Source organism: Mytilus californianus, unplaced genomic scaffold (genome assembly GCF_021869535.1).
Source record: "Mytilus californianus isolate M0D057914Y unplaced genomic scaffold, xbMytCali1.0.p SCAF_7, whole genome shotgun sequence".
Lineage (NCBI taxonomy): Eukaryota > Metazoa > Mollusca > Bivalvia > Mytilida > Mytilidae > Mytilus > Mytilus californianus.
In genome coordinates this window covers 42,696,362-42,714,168 of record NW_026262723.1, presented here as the reverse complement: position 1 = coordinate 42,714,168, position 17,807 = coordinate 42,696,362, and the positions used below count along the sequence as shown (strand labels likewise).

At 31.3% G+C, this 17,807-nt stretch overlaps 1 protein-coding gene across 10 annotated transcripts in view; it reads right to left on the bottom strand.

Annotated features, from left to right (window-relative positions):
- LOC127709457 (uncharacterized) overlaps positions 1-17,807 on the bottom strand; it is a 378,921-nt gene that overhangs the window by 180,220 nt on the left and 180,894 nt on the right. The window contains exons 43-49 of one of the 10 annotated variants that reach the window (XM_052215023.1): positions 15,784-15,871; positions 12,108-12,201; positions 10,351-10,512; positions 5,993-6,172; positions 5,592-5,648; positions 4,352-4,427; positions 2,938-3,577 (exon numbers count right to left, since the gene is read on the bottom strand). The exons of 6 other annotated variants lie outside the window; for them this stretch is intronic. In XM_052215023.1, the coding sequence (XP_052070983.1) occupies positions 3,307-3,577; positions 4,352-4,427; positions 5,592-5,648; positions 5,993-6,172; positions 10,351-10,512; positions 12,108-12,201; positions 15,784-15,871 (928 nt within the window). In that variant the 3' untranslated portion in view covers positions 2,938-3,306. Of the gene's footprint in view, positions 1-2,937; positions 3,578-4,351; positions 4,428-5,591; positions 5,649-5,992; positions 6,173-10,350; positions 10,513-12,107; positions 12,202-15,783; positions 15,872-17,807 lie in introns of those variants that run through there. 3 more of the 10 variants (XM_052215024.1, XM_052215025.1, XM_052215026.1) reach the window with 3 other exon arrangements.

Below are 17,807 nucleotides of genomic sequence, written 5' to 3'. Positions count from 1 at the left end.
ATCAGGTACCTATAAAATCGACATAGCTGCAATTTGTTTTCATTTTATGTTTATAATTTTATAATTCAAGGATTTTCTTATGAATATTTTTTATCCAAAAAACCCATTCCCATTTTTGTCCCTTGAATTGAGAGTTAACTTGAACAATTTTATGATCAGATAAAATATGTGTTATTTCTTTGCTTCGTGAATATATGTATTATCAGCCTTTAACCTGCCAATTTGAGATCAAGTCCAAGACATTTGTAAAATCAAGCTTATATCTGTTAATTTTTTGATAGACATCTTTTATCTTAATTTTATCCCTGATAAAATTTATTTCATAGGACTCTATTCTATCTTCTATAAAATTTGAATATCTCTAGTTTTTGAATTATGCTGTTTTTAATTAGAACAGTAGTTTAATAGATTTGAGAATATCACAACACAATAAAAAATGTGTAAATACCAACTTTTCTCCATGTATATTTCAAATTTTATATGTACGTTATATCTATAAGTCTAAGATAATTATCACTAGTTATCTGATACAAACTTACACAAATGAATTTCAGTAACAATCAAAACAATTCCTGATTGTCCAACATTTCCATTTCCCAATTGTCCCATAAACATCTCCCCAATTGTTGCACATAATTTCATTTCTTTTTTACCTGTAGTTTTAAAAAGTGGGACAATTGGGAAGATACCGTCTTGATTGATTGATTGATTGACAAATTGTTAAACCCAAAGAGACGCATATTACATAATAATTAATTAATTGATTGCTTGTTTGAGTCCAAGGGACAAATTTTCAACGCACTCTCTTTACTGAATGAATGTTAAATGTTTCTTGTCCTACAAATAAATAGCGATGGCGGTATTCATTTCCTAGATTACCTAGCAAAATGTCAAGTCTCTAGGATCAAACAAAAAGAGATGGTCTGGACCTACTTAACTTAAATGTTTTCAGGTTTTTGTTTGTGTTTTAACAGTGACATTTCTAGGAAAATGCAGGATATCTCCGACACCCCTCCCAAAAATATCAAGCGTCTTCCTATATTTAAGAGAAGGTAGCCACTTTTTTGGCCCCCTGAAATTCGAATTTATAAATAAAATTATTATAAATCTGCAAAATAACCTACTTTAGATGTACGTAAAACATTAAAGTATGCACTATCAGTATTAATAATTTTGAGTATTGTGTTTCATATTTGCATTACGGTTATAAACTTCTTGCGTTATTGCAAAACTGCAAAAACTGTCAAAATAGTCTCATTTTAGATCGTTTCATTTATATCTAGATATAATCTTTTTTCAGCCTGAAATTTTAGTAAGGCACAAGTCATACAGAATGTGGCGGGTTCAACTATGCTTACGGGTGCCAGAAGCAGTAGATTCCAAGTTTTTATTGAAGTAAACTATAATACCAATTACCGTGTGCATGACATGTATTTCTTGAATAACCATTGTTAAGTTATTTCTTAACCAAAAGTTAAGAAATCAAAATACTAAGTGTATGTACATGAAAATAATATCTAATAAGGAGTAGGTCCGGTAAGGGCCGATTTTGGCCTCAAATTTCAGGTTCATCTGATGAAAGATTTGGACACTTTTTAAACACTTAAGTGTCTACTTCATTCGATTTAATTAGTTTATATGAAAGATTTTAACTGAATTAGTCATTTCAGACGCTCTAATTCAAGCTTAAATATGAAAAATCTATCAAATATGCCATAATGTGTCACTTTTCAGATGGTTTTTGTCAAAAATGAAAGTAGCCGCATCCGTGTTCACTCTCAACCTTTATATATGTTATGTATTATCATCAAATACAACTTACATTCAAATATTAAGAATGAACACAAATGCGGCCATTTCCATTTAAGACGGAAACCGTCTAAAATTTAACTCAAATTCTAAAATTGTGAAGATTTCAGTAATTTAGCATGACTTAATGATGCTAGTACCCGATATATGTGCATTGTATTGTCAAAAACAGCCCATTTTTATGTTGCAGAAGTCTTATACTTTCCAATAAAAAGCTAAAAGTTTACATTGTAACAATTTTGTAAAACTGCTATATTTTGGGGTCAAAAAGGGGTCTTACTGGACCTACTCCTTTGGTGTGTCCGAAGCACTCATCTGGATTAACCTTCATCAGGAACGCTTAACCCCAATAATCTGAAATCAATGATGCATAGATATTGTATACGCATGGAATTATGATCAAAATAGGGCATAAGAAGAATAGACAAGAATAGACAAATCCATTAAAGTCATCTTTGCGTAAGGCAGTTGGAACCTAAAAATATAAATATTTTTTAAATCTATTAGTGGAGAATTAAAGAATAATATGAATTGCAGTCTGGCAACAGTAGTATCGACTCAGTTCTTGAAAATAAAAATAACATTTTATAATTTTGGTAAGGATTAAATTCAAAGGACCAAATTCTATAAAGTTTGTTTTTGGACATTGCACAATAATTTTTCTTCCTGTATTGGTTATGATATTGATGTATGAAATCATATTCGAATTATGGTCAGTGATATTATACTACAGGACGACAACCGTTCTAAACGTCAAGAACTATACTTGCTAATGTAGACTTTATATTTACTTCTGCAATGTTCATACGAAACAGGTTGTCATCCTAAGCTCACTAAAACCTCATTAAGAGATTTATCTTCCTTTATCTTCGAAATTATGTATACAATTGCTTTCCAAGTGCTTGTTTTTCTAGTTATAAACCAGGTTTAATCCACCATTTTCTTTGGAAAATGCCTGTTCCTTGTCAGGAATATGACAGATTGGTCGATATAGCTTAGTCTTACGTTTAATTTTGTTCGTTTTTGTGGACTTCCCACTTTTTAAATTAACCTTAGAGATTGGTGTTTTTGTTAATACTTTTTTTTCTTAAAGACAAGGATACACGAACTTAAGTTAGTATTCAGTTAAAAAAAGGGTGATTTAATTTGATGTAGTTGACAAGTGTTACACAACATGAAATAATTTAGGTACACAGTTTTGATTATACAAAAAAAATGTTTGATTTGAAGAAAATAGATAAAAGGCTATACAATTGATACATATTTTAAAATTCAATATTCATTTTCTTATCTTATCGAAACGTTTTTTCAACCTTACATACATCATGTACATGTAAATTTTTCATGACGCATTGACTGTGTTGGTTTCATCATTTTCCTGGTAAATATGTTTGTTAAATATTATACATTTGCTGTTTAAACATTTGGAAAACTATTTTGTTATTGTCCGTGCTAATAAAGTGAGAATATTTTGATACGGACTGATTTTGTTATAGTTTATATGTTTGTAGACTCCATTGATTTTTCATACAATTCAAAATAATCATTGTTCGAACTTGAATTTCCACAGAGTATGTCAGTAATTGTAGCATAGTTATCATCAGCGTTCTCGTATTCATTGTTAGACACACTATGACTGTGTGGAATACTACCAACATTCAGGTACTGTTGACCTCTGTCATTCATTTCATCGTAATGGTGCTCGTGTGATTGGCCTTGGTTTTGGTTTTTATCTGTTGGCACTGAATAGTCACTATCAGTTGTCAATCTAAAGCATTGAAAAAATGATTTTTAAGAAATATTTCATTAAACATGTGTTAGAATACAAACGTGAATTTGAATTGTTACACAACTAACACACCGTTTACTGCAAATTTAAGTAATTTTGAACGTGGGGAGAAAAAGACGAATGGTTTTCGATAGGTTCAAATTCTTTTTTTGCTGGCAGTATCGAACTAGACCCCAATTTTATCACCAGTTACAAGGTATTAAAATATGAAAAGCATTGGTTGAACGGTTCACAATTCAATGCACGGAAACGACATTTTCTTAACAATAAAAAGGACCATAACTCATGAACTGCAAATTTTAAGTAAGAATTGTTAATATCGACTTTTACCTCCATTTTGTAAAATTTATAAAATTTGAAAAATGTTTTAAAAAAATCAATTGCTGTGTGTTTACTTATATTACTACTTTTAATATGATTTTGCAATAATTAAACACTTATTACCAATTTGGCAATTATAATAGTAATTATCATTCAAGTTTATATGATGAAACAGGAATATAAAAACCACAAATAATCACTGGAGATTCCGTCACAGAAACCACCAAAAAGGGTTATCACGTACTTGAAAAACTGAGTAATACCCTTTTATTCATAAAGAAATCAGTGGGGGTAGGAATGTGCTTATTTTCGTTAAAGTTCCTGCCAATATAATACTTCCATGGTAAAACTAATCGAATCTAATGTAATATTTTCTTAAGCTACATATGTTACGATTTCAAAAAGAATGCGCCAGAAGAAAATGATAATTACCTTTTATAAACAATGACAACTGATATTACAATACACAATAACAGTGCCAATCCAATAGACAGTCCGATAATTAATCCTGTATATGAAATATAAATTTAAGATGTTATTCTTTCGTAGAGTTAAGACAGAAAACACTTTGAAAACCTTACCTAGAAAAAAATCATTATGTACATTCTTGGTACCACATATGGAAAGAGAGACAAAAAGTCAACCAATGCCACTAATCATCAAAGAAAAAAATCACTAAGCAGTTCTGCGGCTAACATGTATTAACAAAAAATACCGTATTTAACTAATCTGGGCATGAATGTTTCCTAACTCACTTTGTTCCATTAAGCTGGATACCTCTAAGGAAAAACAATTACTTACTCTCTTTCTTCTGGATTCAGTATGAATCATATCACTTTGCATTCATTACAATTTTTAAATTGTAAACATTAAGAAAAATTCCAGATAGTGGTGTCTCAGCACAAATCTATCTTTATCTTTGAGATGACATTATTCATCGGAAAATGTCTGTACCAAGTCAGGAATATAGAAGTTGTTTTTCACTTGTTAAGATGATTGAAAGTGTTTGATTTTGACCGTTTTTTGTGGACTTCCTGTTTTTGAATTTGCCTTCGAGTTCAGTATTTTTGTCATACGTTTTCACCCTTTGTTTTTTTATCTGTTTTTGAAGGTTCAGTAACTCGTAAGATAAAAATGGCTCCTGTTTGGTTGCAACAGTTGTGTTCGAAGGATAGGCGCTACGATACAAAAAAAAATCGTCGTCAAGAATCTACTCTCGTCATTTCATTCACTTGTAATAGAAAACAAACAGGCAATATAGCAGATCATGTCATACATTTCAACATTAGGATATATTTTGTACATGAGATACACCATATCGGTAAATACATAAATTGCATGTATGTTTTACATTAATAAATATTTGAATAACAAAATCTGCTAGGCATTTCGAAATTAAAATTTATTTTCAATGAAATAACACGTACCACTTATCTACCACTTTGTAAGTAACAAATCAAACATTTCTTTGTTCAATTAGAGTCCAATCCTGCTGTATCTATGATTTTTTAATACCAAAGATTTTGCCTTTTTTCAGTTATATTTTGCATCAATGAGATTTTATTTTCAAGAAGTGTGAAAATTAAACTTTTATCATCCTTTGAATGAGGCTGAATATATTCTTCCATTAACTTTCTGATGTTAACAAAACTGAAATATGGATAAGTATTACCTGCATTTGCAATGCCTTCGGATATCTCCCCAGAATCTGTGGTATTTGGTACAAACCCTGGAACCAATAATCTGTTATTTACATCATTACAGTTGAACAAGACAAAAGAAATAAACAAATGGCAAGTTAGAGACTTAAAGACTCATCACATAACTTTACTTCAGAATCTTGAAATTGTTGCATTCATATAATGGAATCGTAAAATTGTCAAGTTGTTTTCATATTATTTTCTTTTGGTTAACAGAAGAATCCAATTTGAACCATATCTAATCATCCATTGAAAAATGATGTTAACGTCTGGTTATTACTTTAAGGATAAATAAGGTATCGAGATTCGATCGTCGCTAATGATGAAATGCAAGTAAAGCGTATTACGAAAAAAAATACATATTATTACATGCCTTCTTCAGCATTCCAACGATAACAGCTATCGGAGGAGTTTGATCCTTTTTCGCTAGTTATCATTCCATGTGGGCATGGATAGCAAAAGTCCTGTCCACTCATGTGTTGATAGTAATGTCTTTCACAAAAGGCACAACTGGAAGCACTTGGAACATAATACTGACCTGATGGACAGTTATCTAAAGAAGAAACAAAAAACAAAAATTTAATAAAAAGTGAAGCATGTTTATACTTTTCCTATAATTCGTATATATGTAAAACTGAGCAGTGGTCAGACATTAGTTTTTCTAAAGTCTTACTTTATGCATAACATATCATGATATATTAAGACACAAGATTGTGTATGAAAACATCAGCTGTGTAATATTAAGTTCATTGTAATTCCACAAATATGTTCAATAGAACTTCTTAGGTGTAATTAATGAATATTAATCCTTGCCTTTTATCTAATAAACGAACCAAACTATGAAAACTTAACATTAACCAATGACCATGAAAATTAGGTCAAGTTGAGATTCAACTGCAAGACAGACATGTAAACCTTATAATGATTCTATACACCAAATATATTTGATTATTTTAATTGCTTCTTATATCTGAGAAACAGACCAAATTACAAACAACAGTATTGTCTAATTTATCATGAAGTACAGTGAAGGTCAGATGAAAACTGTCAGATGGATGAATGTCCGTTTGAATGGTTTTACACTAGTAATTTTTTTGGGGCCCTTTATAGCTTGCTGTTCGGTGTGAGCCAATGCTCCGTGTTGAAGGCCGTACCTTGACCTATAATGGTTTACTTTTATAAATTGTAACTTGGATGGAGAGTTGTCTCATTGGCACTCATACCACATCTTCCTATATCTATGTTCATCTTACAATCATTTTATACACTAAATACGGCTGATCTATCACTTATAGTATCTTGGAAAAGACCAAGCCACTAACTTATTATTGACCAATGAAACATGAAAATAAGGTCAGGATCAGATGAAACAGGCTAGACGGATATGATCATTCTATATACCAAAGATAGTGATCTACTGCTTGTAGTTTCTGAGATACGAACTTGATCATGTTGATCACAAACAGTTAACTTTGATGAGTTATCCTTAAATGTGGTCGAGGTAGGTGAAACCTGTCTGACAGACATGTACGACTTGCATTGTTTCATGTATACACCCACTATAACAAGAGATAAATTAAAATGATAAAAACACTACATAATTTTCAGTCTTTTGCTGAACCATGAAAATAACGTATGACTGACGGTAATTTCCATACATAAGGCATTGTTATGCAAGATATGACACATTTAGTTCGTTTGCCTTCTTTAATAAAAAGAATTATGCAATTAGCATTTGACGCCACTGCATAGACATAGATATGTCTAGTATTCTGCAACTTTCGGAGAGCCCAGAAAACGTAATTATAACGACATCTGAAAAGCATATACAAATGTTATACCACGCATATTTAATCCCATGCATGTTAAGCACAGATCAATAAGATCAATGTGTGAAAGGCATCCTTAATATAGCTGTCATTATGTGTTTCGCGGGATTTAAAAGGTTTCAGAACTACAAAATGTATAATGTTGCTCAGTTTTTTGTTGCTATATTGTGTTTTGTATACTGTTGTATACTGTAGTTTGTCTTTTGTTTGTCATCGAGTTGTCAGTTTATTTTCGACTTGTGAGTTTAAATCTTCTTCGGTATATTTCGCCTTACTTTTACCAATTGAATGCAATGCAATGGATCCTGGATCTAAAATTGGCATTATAATTATTACCAAATTATATATAAGAAGAGTTTTTTGCGTCTTTAACCTGTTCGAGTGTTTTTTTCACTTCTTTTTCTGAAAGATGACATATTTACGCATCTGAAGGGTAACATTATATTTATAGTCAGTTATCAAAAATGCACGTTCACAAATTGTTGTATAGCTTTATAACTGTAAGAATCTTTTTTATACTGGCTATAAATGCGTAAACGGAGGTACATTTTAGAAAAGCTCGAAATACATCAAGGATTTACTGTATAAAACAGATGCACTTGCCAATTTTCGAAAGACACAATTGTACAATTACACCTCACTGGACGACCATCAACGTTAACATAGACATTACTTAGCAAACCCATACCAATATATCTATGATATTAAAGGAAGCCCCTGACAAAGCGTGAGATATTTAAAACCTAAAAGAAAAATAATGGCCTGGTTTATAATTTATATATATTAGAATAGCCACATTTACTTTAATAAGTAAACCCTGTTTTAAATTACTGAAATGTCGATTAGTAACTAGACATCAATACCTGTATAAATATATATTTAAAATTGAATATGATAAATGTTACAAATGATACAAACAATATACAAATACCCGACTGCAACGTTAAAATGATAAGGAACAGAAAAAAATATAAGGGACCAGCAGATTTATCTTGATCTTATCGTAATCTACGATCTCTTAACGGGGCATTAGCTACGAGATTAATGAAATCTTTTAGCAGCCAGTTTGCCTCAGTTTTGTCAAAATAAGTTAAGAAGCATCGCTGATGAATTATTCACTTGCAAGTAAATAAATCAACTTCAATGAATCTATATTCATGTGACCTTAAATTTAACCTCTTAGCTAAAGAATGGTTATGCATATACTAGTCGTGTTCAGCTATAAAAAGGAAAAGACGGTCAACATTGAAAATAATACAATGATAAACCATTTGGTTTACTGATTTTGATCTACCAAAACTCATTCTGATACAGGTAAAAGCGATTATTAACATATTTTTTAACCTATAATATATAAAATCCAACAGACCTAGAAAAAATCAATTGCACGAGTTCGCTATCTATTTATAACGTTATACGTTTGTATCGGGTTATGTGACCGTCGGCCGTTTTTGGATGTCATCCAGATGATTTATTAGATGGCTTCTAGACTAAAATACACACGAAATGCTAATACATATTATCGAGTACATGCATCTTGAATTGCTTATTTTAGAAATTTCATCATTTCAATATACGTTTTTGTATGTTATAAATCAAATAATATATGAAATTTTGAGTCAAATTGGTAAACACGAATTTGAGAGCTAGTGCCTTTTAAACAACGCGAACAAAATAAGATGTGACTTTCCGTTGTAAAACGAAATACAGCCGAATTTCCCTAACCAAATCTTTTGATCTCTGAATGATTTTCATGAAGGCTTACAGCAATTTCTCAGATCATTATTCATGACTTATAAGTTATACATATAGTTTGTTCATTTATATATACAGAATATTATGTACCAAAGATTCGGGTAGGGCAAATAAAATGGAAACATAAACACATAAGAAAATGAAGAATTAAGTGACAAAAAAAATAGGGAATAGAAAATTTCCTGTCTGTTAATTTTAGTATAGAGTTTTCCGTGTAAAATCGAAATATCGAAATTATAAAAAAAAAACACGTTTTGCTGTTCATACACAAATTTGTTTGGTTGAAGTTCTGCGGAATATATAATTAGAAAATTTTGATAATTTTAAGCAAATATATATTATGATGAACGTTATGGTAATATTTTTATTAGACTTCATAAGAAAAATATTTACAGAGTTTGAAATGACAATAAACTCAAATTGATAAAAATGCAAACACAACTCTGCAAGTTAGCAGGCTCAACCAGTTATAAAAGGAGCATGTGAGAGCTATTTTCCTAATGCTTGTAGTTTAAAGGTTTGGTTGGCGTGTTTTCTTTGTTTGTATTAATGTTTGCTCAGGCATTGTTATTAAGATTGACATCTGCAATCAATACAGATATTGATATCAGCTTGTATACATTATACTTATCAATGTTATTCGATGTTAAGTATAATGCAGAGTGTATTGTATACAAGCTGAAGCCCCGCCTATCAATTGATTGCAGATGTCAATCTTTATTACAATGCTTGAAGAAACATTTATACAAACAGAGCAAGCAAGCCAACCAAGCCTTTAAACTACAAGCATTAGGAAAATAGCTCTAATAAAATCTATAACCGGAACATGCATATATGTTGTCAAATAGAATTTGTATAGCTTTTTCTTATCTGCTCTCAGGTCTAGTATGTATATCTTTTATAAGTAATTATTACTAATTTTGTAGAAAAACTTTAAAAAAATAAATCTGCAGATATTACCAAATAACAGTCAAGACAAGTGTAGCTTCCATGATATTTTCTATGTGTTCTAAATCCACAACACAAATAAGAATCATTGATTTTATTGCTCTTCGCAGTCTAAGTCTAAACAATTCCGATTGTTTAAAAACAAAACAGAGGCTTTGAATGTCATTTAAATATTTTATAATTGCAAAAGAAAACTAACCTATACAATCAGTAAATGAATCTGAACCAACGTTTAGTGTTGTTTTAGATGATTCACATGATTCACAGACTGCTCGTCCTACATTAGTTTGGTATGATCCAATGGTACAAAACTCACACGTCAATGTTGTGTCATTTCTATATGTTCCTTTTCCACACTCAACTACAAAAAGATTATCATAAATACTCGGATACAACAGTATTATTATACAAAAGACTGCTGTGCTCGTTCGACATTCTTGTAGGTTCCACAAAATTAACAAATGACATCTTAATGCATTCTTATATTTATTTGCGCCAAGACGGCAATTTTTCACACCATGACATAATTCGAAGCACCTTTTTAACGGGTATGAAAAGTCTAATGATGGGGATGCTAGTATACGTAGCTGTATTCTGTTTTTCACTGCATGTGAGGTAACTGCATGAAGAGGCTCGGATTTTAAATTCGATAATATAACTATCTCGATTTGACAAATCCGATAACCCACTGGTAACGATGTAAGAATCTATATATATATATATATATATATATATATGTATACTGATGAAGGATATCTGTTATCTCAAATATTTATAGATAATAACATTTAATGTTTCTTTTTTTAATATTGGTGTTGTTTTGTACAATTTTAATGCGTTTATATAATTTATTTATTGTGTACAGGTATCGTTACTCGTAACGATCCAACGCCCTCGTAAAAAATCGTTGACTATTATCTAGACGTCCTTCTCTAGATTCGCCTTACGTGACAAAGTAACAGTACTACTATTGAAGATATATTTTTAAATAGCGGATGTGGTCGAGTGGTCTAGAGCGCTGGTCATGCGGCTAAGCGATTGGTGCTTTAGTGTATCAAAGGTGTGAGATCGAATCCCGTTGAGGGACAAAAATTTGTCAGCATTTAAATCTAACTCTAACTCTGTTGGGTTCAATTTTCAGACTTATATAAATATTTGTATTTACCCTGTATCTCAAACACACTGACATCCAGTGGGCATATATTTTATATGGTTGTCACTTGCTTAGACTTGCTTGTATGATATACTTATTTCTAGTGACTGTATATAAAATGAATCATTATCCCAAACGGTATATAACAAATTTTTGAGTTAGATTGCTGACAAATAAAAATACATTGTGTATAAAAAAATAACATAACATCTAAACACGCTTGAAACACAAGGTAACACTACGACTATTGAAGTTATATTTTCATATAGCGGATTTGGTCGAGTACTTTAGAGCGCTGGACATGAGGCTAAGCGATTGGTGCTGAAGTGTATCAAAGATGTGAGTTCGAATCTCGTTGAGGTACAAAAATTTGTCAGCAAAAATATCTAACTCTAACACCGTTGGTTTAATTTTCAGACTTATATACATATTCATAATATAAATGCATGTTTATGTCAATTTATGCAAATCAATACTGCTTTGGGCAAAACTTTGGGTGACACAACTAAAATCAAATCTCTTCTTATTTACATTATCCAATTGAAATTAAAATTGAACCGACAAGTTGAAGTGACTGGTTACAAAACAATTTGTGATCACCTTTGTAAGTTTCTTTGTAATTTGAAGCTGTGATAAAAATAAAGTATCTCGTAATTTTTAACCTTTGTTAAGCATATATTGGATATCGATATTCAAGAAAACGTCTAAAAATGTTTTTTCATGACTAATTATGATGAAGCCCTTTTTGTAATGAACATGATCTATAAGGGGTTTACAAGCGTTTGAAGCTTTTTAAAACTTACCACATTGTTTCCTAACAACCATGTAGCCATTAGGACAGGATGAACTTACATCTATGGTAACTGAATCCCCTTCCAGCTGTGCACCTGCAACATTCTGAAAAAGTAATGCTACAGTGATCATTGAATATCGTTTTTATCGGTACTGATATTGATTGTCTTTCTAATTATTTAACATATAGCTTAATATGCCTTTCTATACATTTATGAAAACGTACAATATGATCCTACATCATGTTGATACTTATATTTTCGCATGTCACAAGATCATGCCTTTCTCGAACTTTTAATGGCGTTTTAACATCATGTACTGATTTATAAGTAGTTTCATGTGGATGTATTGGAACTAGCTGTCAGTAATTGAGAGAACATCGAGTGTTTTATTTCTTCGTTACTCTGTTTAGTTTCTTGTTGGAATGATTAGTCATGCACTTATCAAACAAAGGAGACCGACAAAAGCACAGAAACTAAATCAATCTTAGTACCGATAACACAATATCTAGAGCTTTCCCTACGTTGTTAAATTGATAACCTCTGTGAATAAGTTTATTCATAGGATCAATGAGTATAAATGGATCGCTTCTAAGCTTATTTCGTATTCTTGATAAGCAGATTTTTTTATATTTAATTATACGTCAGTTACATCAGACGTCAATATAGAAAATAATGATCATTCCACTTGAGACTGTGAAACATCTAGTATTAGATATGTTCCCTATGGTCATGTCATTACAGGAGACCTCAACATCGTAGAAGACCGTGAGGTCAAAACTTTTCTTAAGAAAGGACCTAAATATCGTCGTTCTCCATCTATTATAGATAGGAAACAGTGTCGTCAGTTCATTAAGGACGCTCTGTCTGCCTACTGAAAAAAATGGTGTTAACGTGAACAGTCTGATAAAAAATCTCTAGACAGTTATTTGTATTGAATTATGAATACTGTTGGTATTGGTATTTTTCATTTTGAAAAAAATTCTGGAATTGATAATAGGGTTCATGTTATACCCATTTATAGAATAAGTAATTAACTCCAAGTACTGGCACAGTGGTCTGTGTTCGTACCGGCAGACAAAGCTGCCAATAATGTAGTTATGGTGTGACGCATATACTACACGGAAGTTCTCCAAAAACGAAATTATCAATTCCTCTACATTCAGGTCCGTACGCATTACAGAGATTCAAATTGTAAACAAGCATACTGCTGCCACTACCCAGCTTAAAGCCTCTTCCAAACATTTGAAAATCCCGACTATGTAAATGATGTACTGGTTACCTAAATTACACAAACAACCATTTAAATGTCGTTGCATCTCCACATTTAGTAAGTGTTCTACTACTAATCTGTCAGTGCTTCTAACTACCTCCCTTACTACTATCAAAGAACTTGTTATTAAGTTTTGTAATAAAGCTTATGAAAATAATGGTATTAATTATTTTTTGAGTGTTAAAAATTCTTCAGAGGTTTTAGATAAAATATGTGCTTTTGATGTTCCTTTTAATTCTGTTGACAGTTATGATCTAACTACTCTCTACAATACACTTCCACACAATCTCATCAAGAAAAAGTTGTCATATTTAATTAAATGGTCTTTTGAAAAATCTCATTGCAAATTTATTTCTAACGAAAAATGTAATTATGCTAGATACATTTACTGGAAATGTGATGATATGATTGAAGTTTTAAATTTTCTCCTGGACAACACATATGTACGTTTCGGTGTTAAAGTGTATCGACAGGTAGTAGGTATTCCTATGGGCACTAATTGCGCCCCTGTTATAGCAAATTTATTCCTGTATTGCTATGAATCTCAGTTTATGACCAAACGCAGTAAAGTCACGTAATTGTTACATTTGGTTGACGCATTCAACAATATCTAACGTTATCTTGATGATATTTTTTCGTTAAATAATCCATAGTTCTCTTGATATACTACCGAAATTTACCCGTTTTGTTATATTTGTTTTTGATCGAGTTAAGCCATTTTAATTGATATTTCGTAGTGTGTCTTTCTATGTTGTAATGTTATACTACTGGTTCAGGTAAGGGTGAAGTTTGGCGCCTGTTAAAACTTTTAAATCCGCTGCATTTGTTTGCACCTATCCTAAGTCATGACCCTGTTGTTCAGTGGTTGTCTTTTGTTGGTGTTTCTTGTTTTTTATATAGTTTAGACCGTTGGTTTTCCTGTTTTAATTGTAACCCGGATTTGTTTTCTCTCAATCGATTTATGACTTTTGAACAGCGGTTGCCTTTATTTACACTAGTCATTGTGAGACCCTTTATAACTTGTTGTTCGGTGAGAGACAAGGCTCCGTGTTGAAGGCCGTACTTTGACCTATAATGGAATTTGATGCGACTGTCATACAAGTGAGAGGTTTAGCGCTATAAAACCAGGTTCAATCCACCATTTTCTACATTTCAAAATGCCTGTACCAAGTCAGGAATATGACAGTTGTTGTCCATTCGTTTGATGTGTTTTATCATTTGATTTTGCCATTTGATTATGGACTTTCCGTTTTGAATTTTCCTCGGAGTTCAGTATTTTTGTGATTTTACTTTTTACAAATTCTGACTTGTATGGAGAGTTGACTCATTGTCACTCATACCACATCTTTTTATATCTAATTATGGGTTTATTAATAATAACACAGTAAAATTTAGGGTGTGATATCTTCTTTTTTTACAAATGTTTTAGTAGGAATTCTTCCGATACAGCCAAACTTCCTTTGATTATCAAATCTCTGTATCTATGGAAAAATTATTAAAAGTTTAAAATAATTTGTGGTAATAAAGTCCATGAGTTAATAATTTACCAGGTATTCATAAATTACGTTCATTAAAATTAAGAAGAAGAAAAAAAACCGATTCCGAAGAGTCCACCAAACTCAACTAATATTTTTTAGAGCAAAAAGTTCATCATAAAGAGCATGTCCTCATCGATGTATTTATTGTATAATATCTGTTAAATGAGAGGATATTTTTATTCAGCATGAGTGTAAATCTTCGAAAAATTCCAAGTCCTGGTATAATTGAAATGTTTAATTGAAGATTCTTGAATGTCGATTTTGAAGAGTATTTTAATAATGCACCTATGATTGACACAAGACAATATTTCTGAAAGCTATATTTTACTGTAGAAAGAATAGCAGTAAGAACTTTTAGAAAGAAATATGTTTAATCAAACATCTTGACAAGACGGCAAATGATCTTTCTTTAATAAGATTTGGAGTATTACTAAGAGAAAGAATTTCTTGAGTGGCATAGTTATCTCAGTAATCGTGTGAATTATCAAAAAATCAAATAAAAATCATTGAAAACGGATCTTACAAACATGAACATCATTTCTGTAGTTTAACTTTCAGAAAGGAAAATGAAAATGGTTTGATATAGAGTAACAGTAATTCATTAGACACTCAATCAACCTTATAGCTTAATAAGGGTGTTCCAATTATTTCATCTTAAGTTTTAAAGCAGGTTCTCTTGTGTATTTAGAGGGAAACGTTTATGCAAATTTGTAATCAAAGGAAGTGATTGTCTCTGGTTGCAAGGTTTTATTCCAAACAAAACCGAATGCAGTCCGTTTGAAGAAGAATTTGCATGTGAAATGCCTGCAGGATCAACATCAACAATTTGAAATTTTGTCATTTTATTAAATAAACAAATTAGATAAATTTCACTTACATTAAAATTTAGACCATTTTCCTGTAGTATAAAAATCAATATAGCTTCTCTAACTTTGTATGTTTTTCCATTTCTATCTATGTTTGCTCTGCAAACAAAAATGAAAGTGTTCATATATCTATCATATTTTCAATGTTTTGTTTCAGGTAAACAATATTCAATAATACATCTTATCGCGATAGCGTAGTATTTTTTTTTTTTATATAAAACTCCGATATGTTCTTATCAACAAAGAAAAAGAAATAACAAGGATTACAAATAATTGGAAAGCAACACATACCGCACGAACCAAAAACACAAAATTCCTCTGGAAGATATACGTACATGTACAAACATTATCCGATTTCATAAATAAAAACAATATGTACAGTGGCAAAATGAAGAAAAAGGTTGGAGATCATCGCTTTCGTTCAATTTACGAAAAGCACAAATAAATCTTAAATTTTACGAATAGGTACATATAGTCTAGATAACACACTGGTTTTCCTAATATAACATTACCTTACCTCCTATACATTTCTAGTAATATCATTGGTTAAAAGTAACCGCGTGTATATAACACACAGGGTTAAAAGATGTGTTAATTTCAATACATGGTTAGTACGAGTGTTACGTCCCTTTGCAAAAACAAAATGGTGTTGAGGGAAAATCTGAAAGGTTTCAACAGACGAAGAAATTGATGATGAACGATTGAAATAAATTCACAAATCACATTAAAAGCTAACAAGTTGTTATTGTTGGCATTTGTTTTTGTATAGACCAATGGAAGCAGGTCTTAATATCGAAGACTTGATCACTTTGATAGGCCACTAGTCTAAATAATACATATTAAGATAGTCGGTAAGACAAATTCGTTACACAGTGTGCTAGTGACCTAATACGATATATATGGGGTCATTAAATTCTGTATGGGGATTCGAGCTTTGCTCTCACCCCATATGGAATTTACTGACCCCATATATATCGTATTAGGTCACTAGCACTCTGTGTAACTAATTATACAGTTATAGAGATCTAAAACAAATCCGGGTCACAGATCAAAACCGAGGAAAACACATCAACTATAAAAGAAAAACAACGGAACAACAGAATCACTGAACTGCAACAAAAACAAACGCCAACATACATGGAAACGGACTATTTAACAACAACTACCATATTCCAGACTTAGACCAGGACATTTTAAGAAAAGATGTTTTGGTTGAACCTGGTTTTATTACAAACCAAGCCTCCCACTTATATGGCAATGTTAAAAGATACCGCTAACATGACAACATTACGTGACAGAAATACAACACTCAGGACAGAGAAATACATATTAAATAGATAATATCATAGTACATTACAACATGTAAACCACAGAATAGCAACGGACGCCTCTCATACATTTACGATAAAACCATGAAACCACAATAGAATTATAAACTGTGCGTCATACAAATGTATCAACGCCACAAAAAGTGACGTATTTTTGTGACGTTTATTTTATCAGAGGTAAATTTCCCCAAAAAAAATATATAATTGGGATTGAGTTTGTAATGGTGTAATAATTTGTATTTTCAAACCCTGTCGGCTTTTCAAATCAGATAAACAGTTATATACTGACATACAAATCTTAAAATTCACATCAAACACAGTCGAAATATTACTAACAATAATTAACTAGAGGCTCAAAAGAGTCTGTGTCGCTCACCTTGGTCTATGTGCATATTCAACAAAGGATGCTATCCAACATTGTAGACGAGAATAGAATTCATGACATAGATCTTTTTTTTTTTGAAGATCTTTTATTGCTGATCATTTAGTCTGTTCAGTTTCTCTCTATATTCTTCAGTTGTTGCTCAAGACACAAAAGAGGGTAAACAAATCCTCATTTAAGAACAGTCACTCTCATAAAGAGTGACAGTTTACTAACTATATCGGCAAAATTTGACTTGTTAGTAGATCTTGCCTTGCTGATCATTTTTGTGATTTAAAGTGTCTATTTATCTATTATAATTTTTATCATATAAGGAATAAAACGT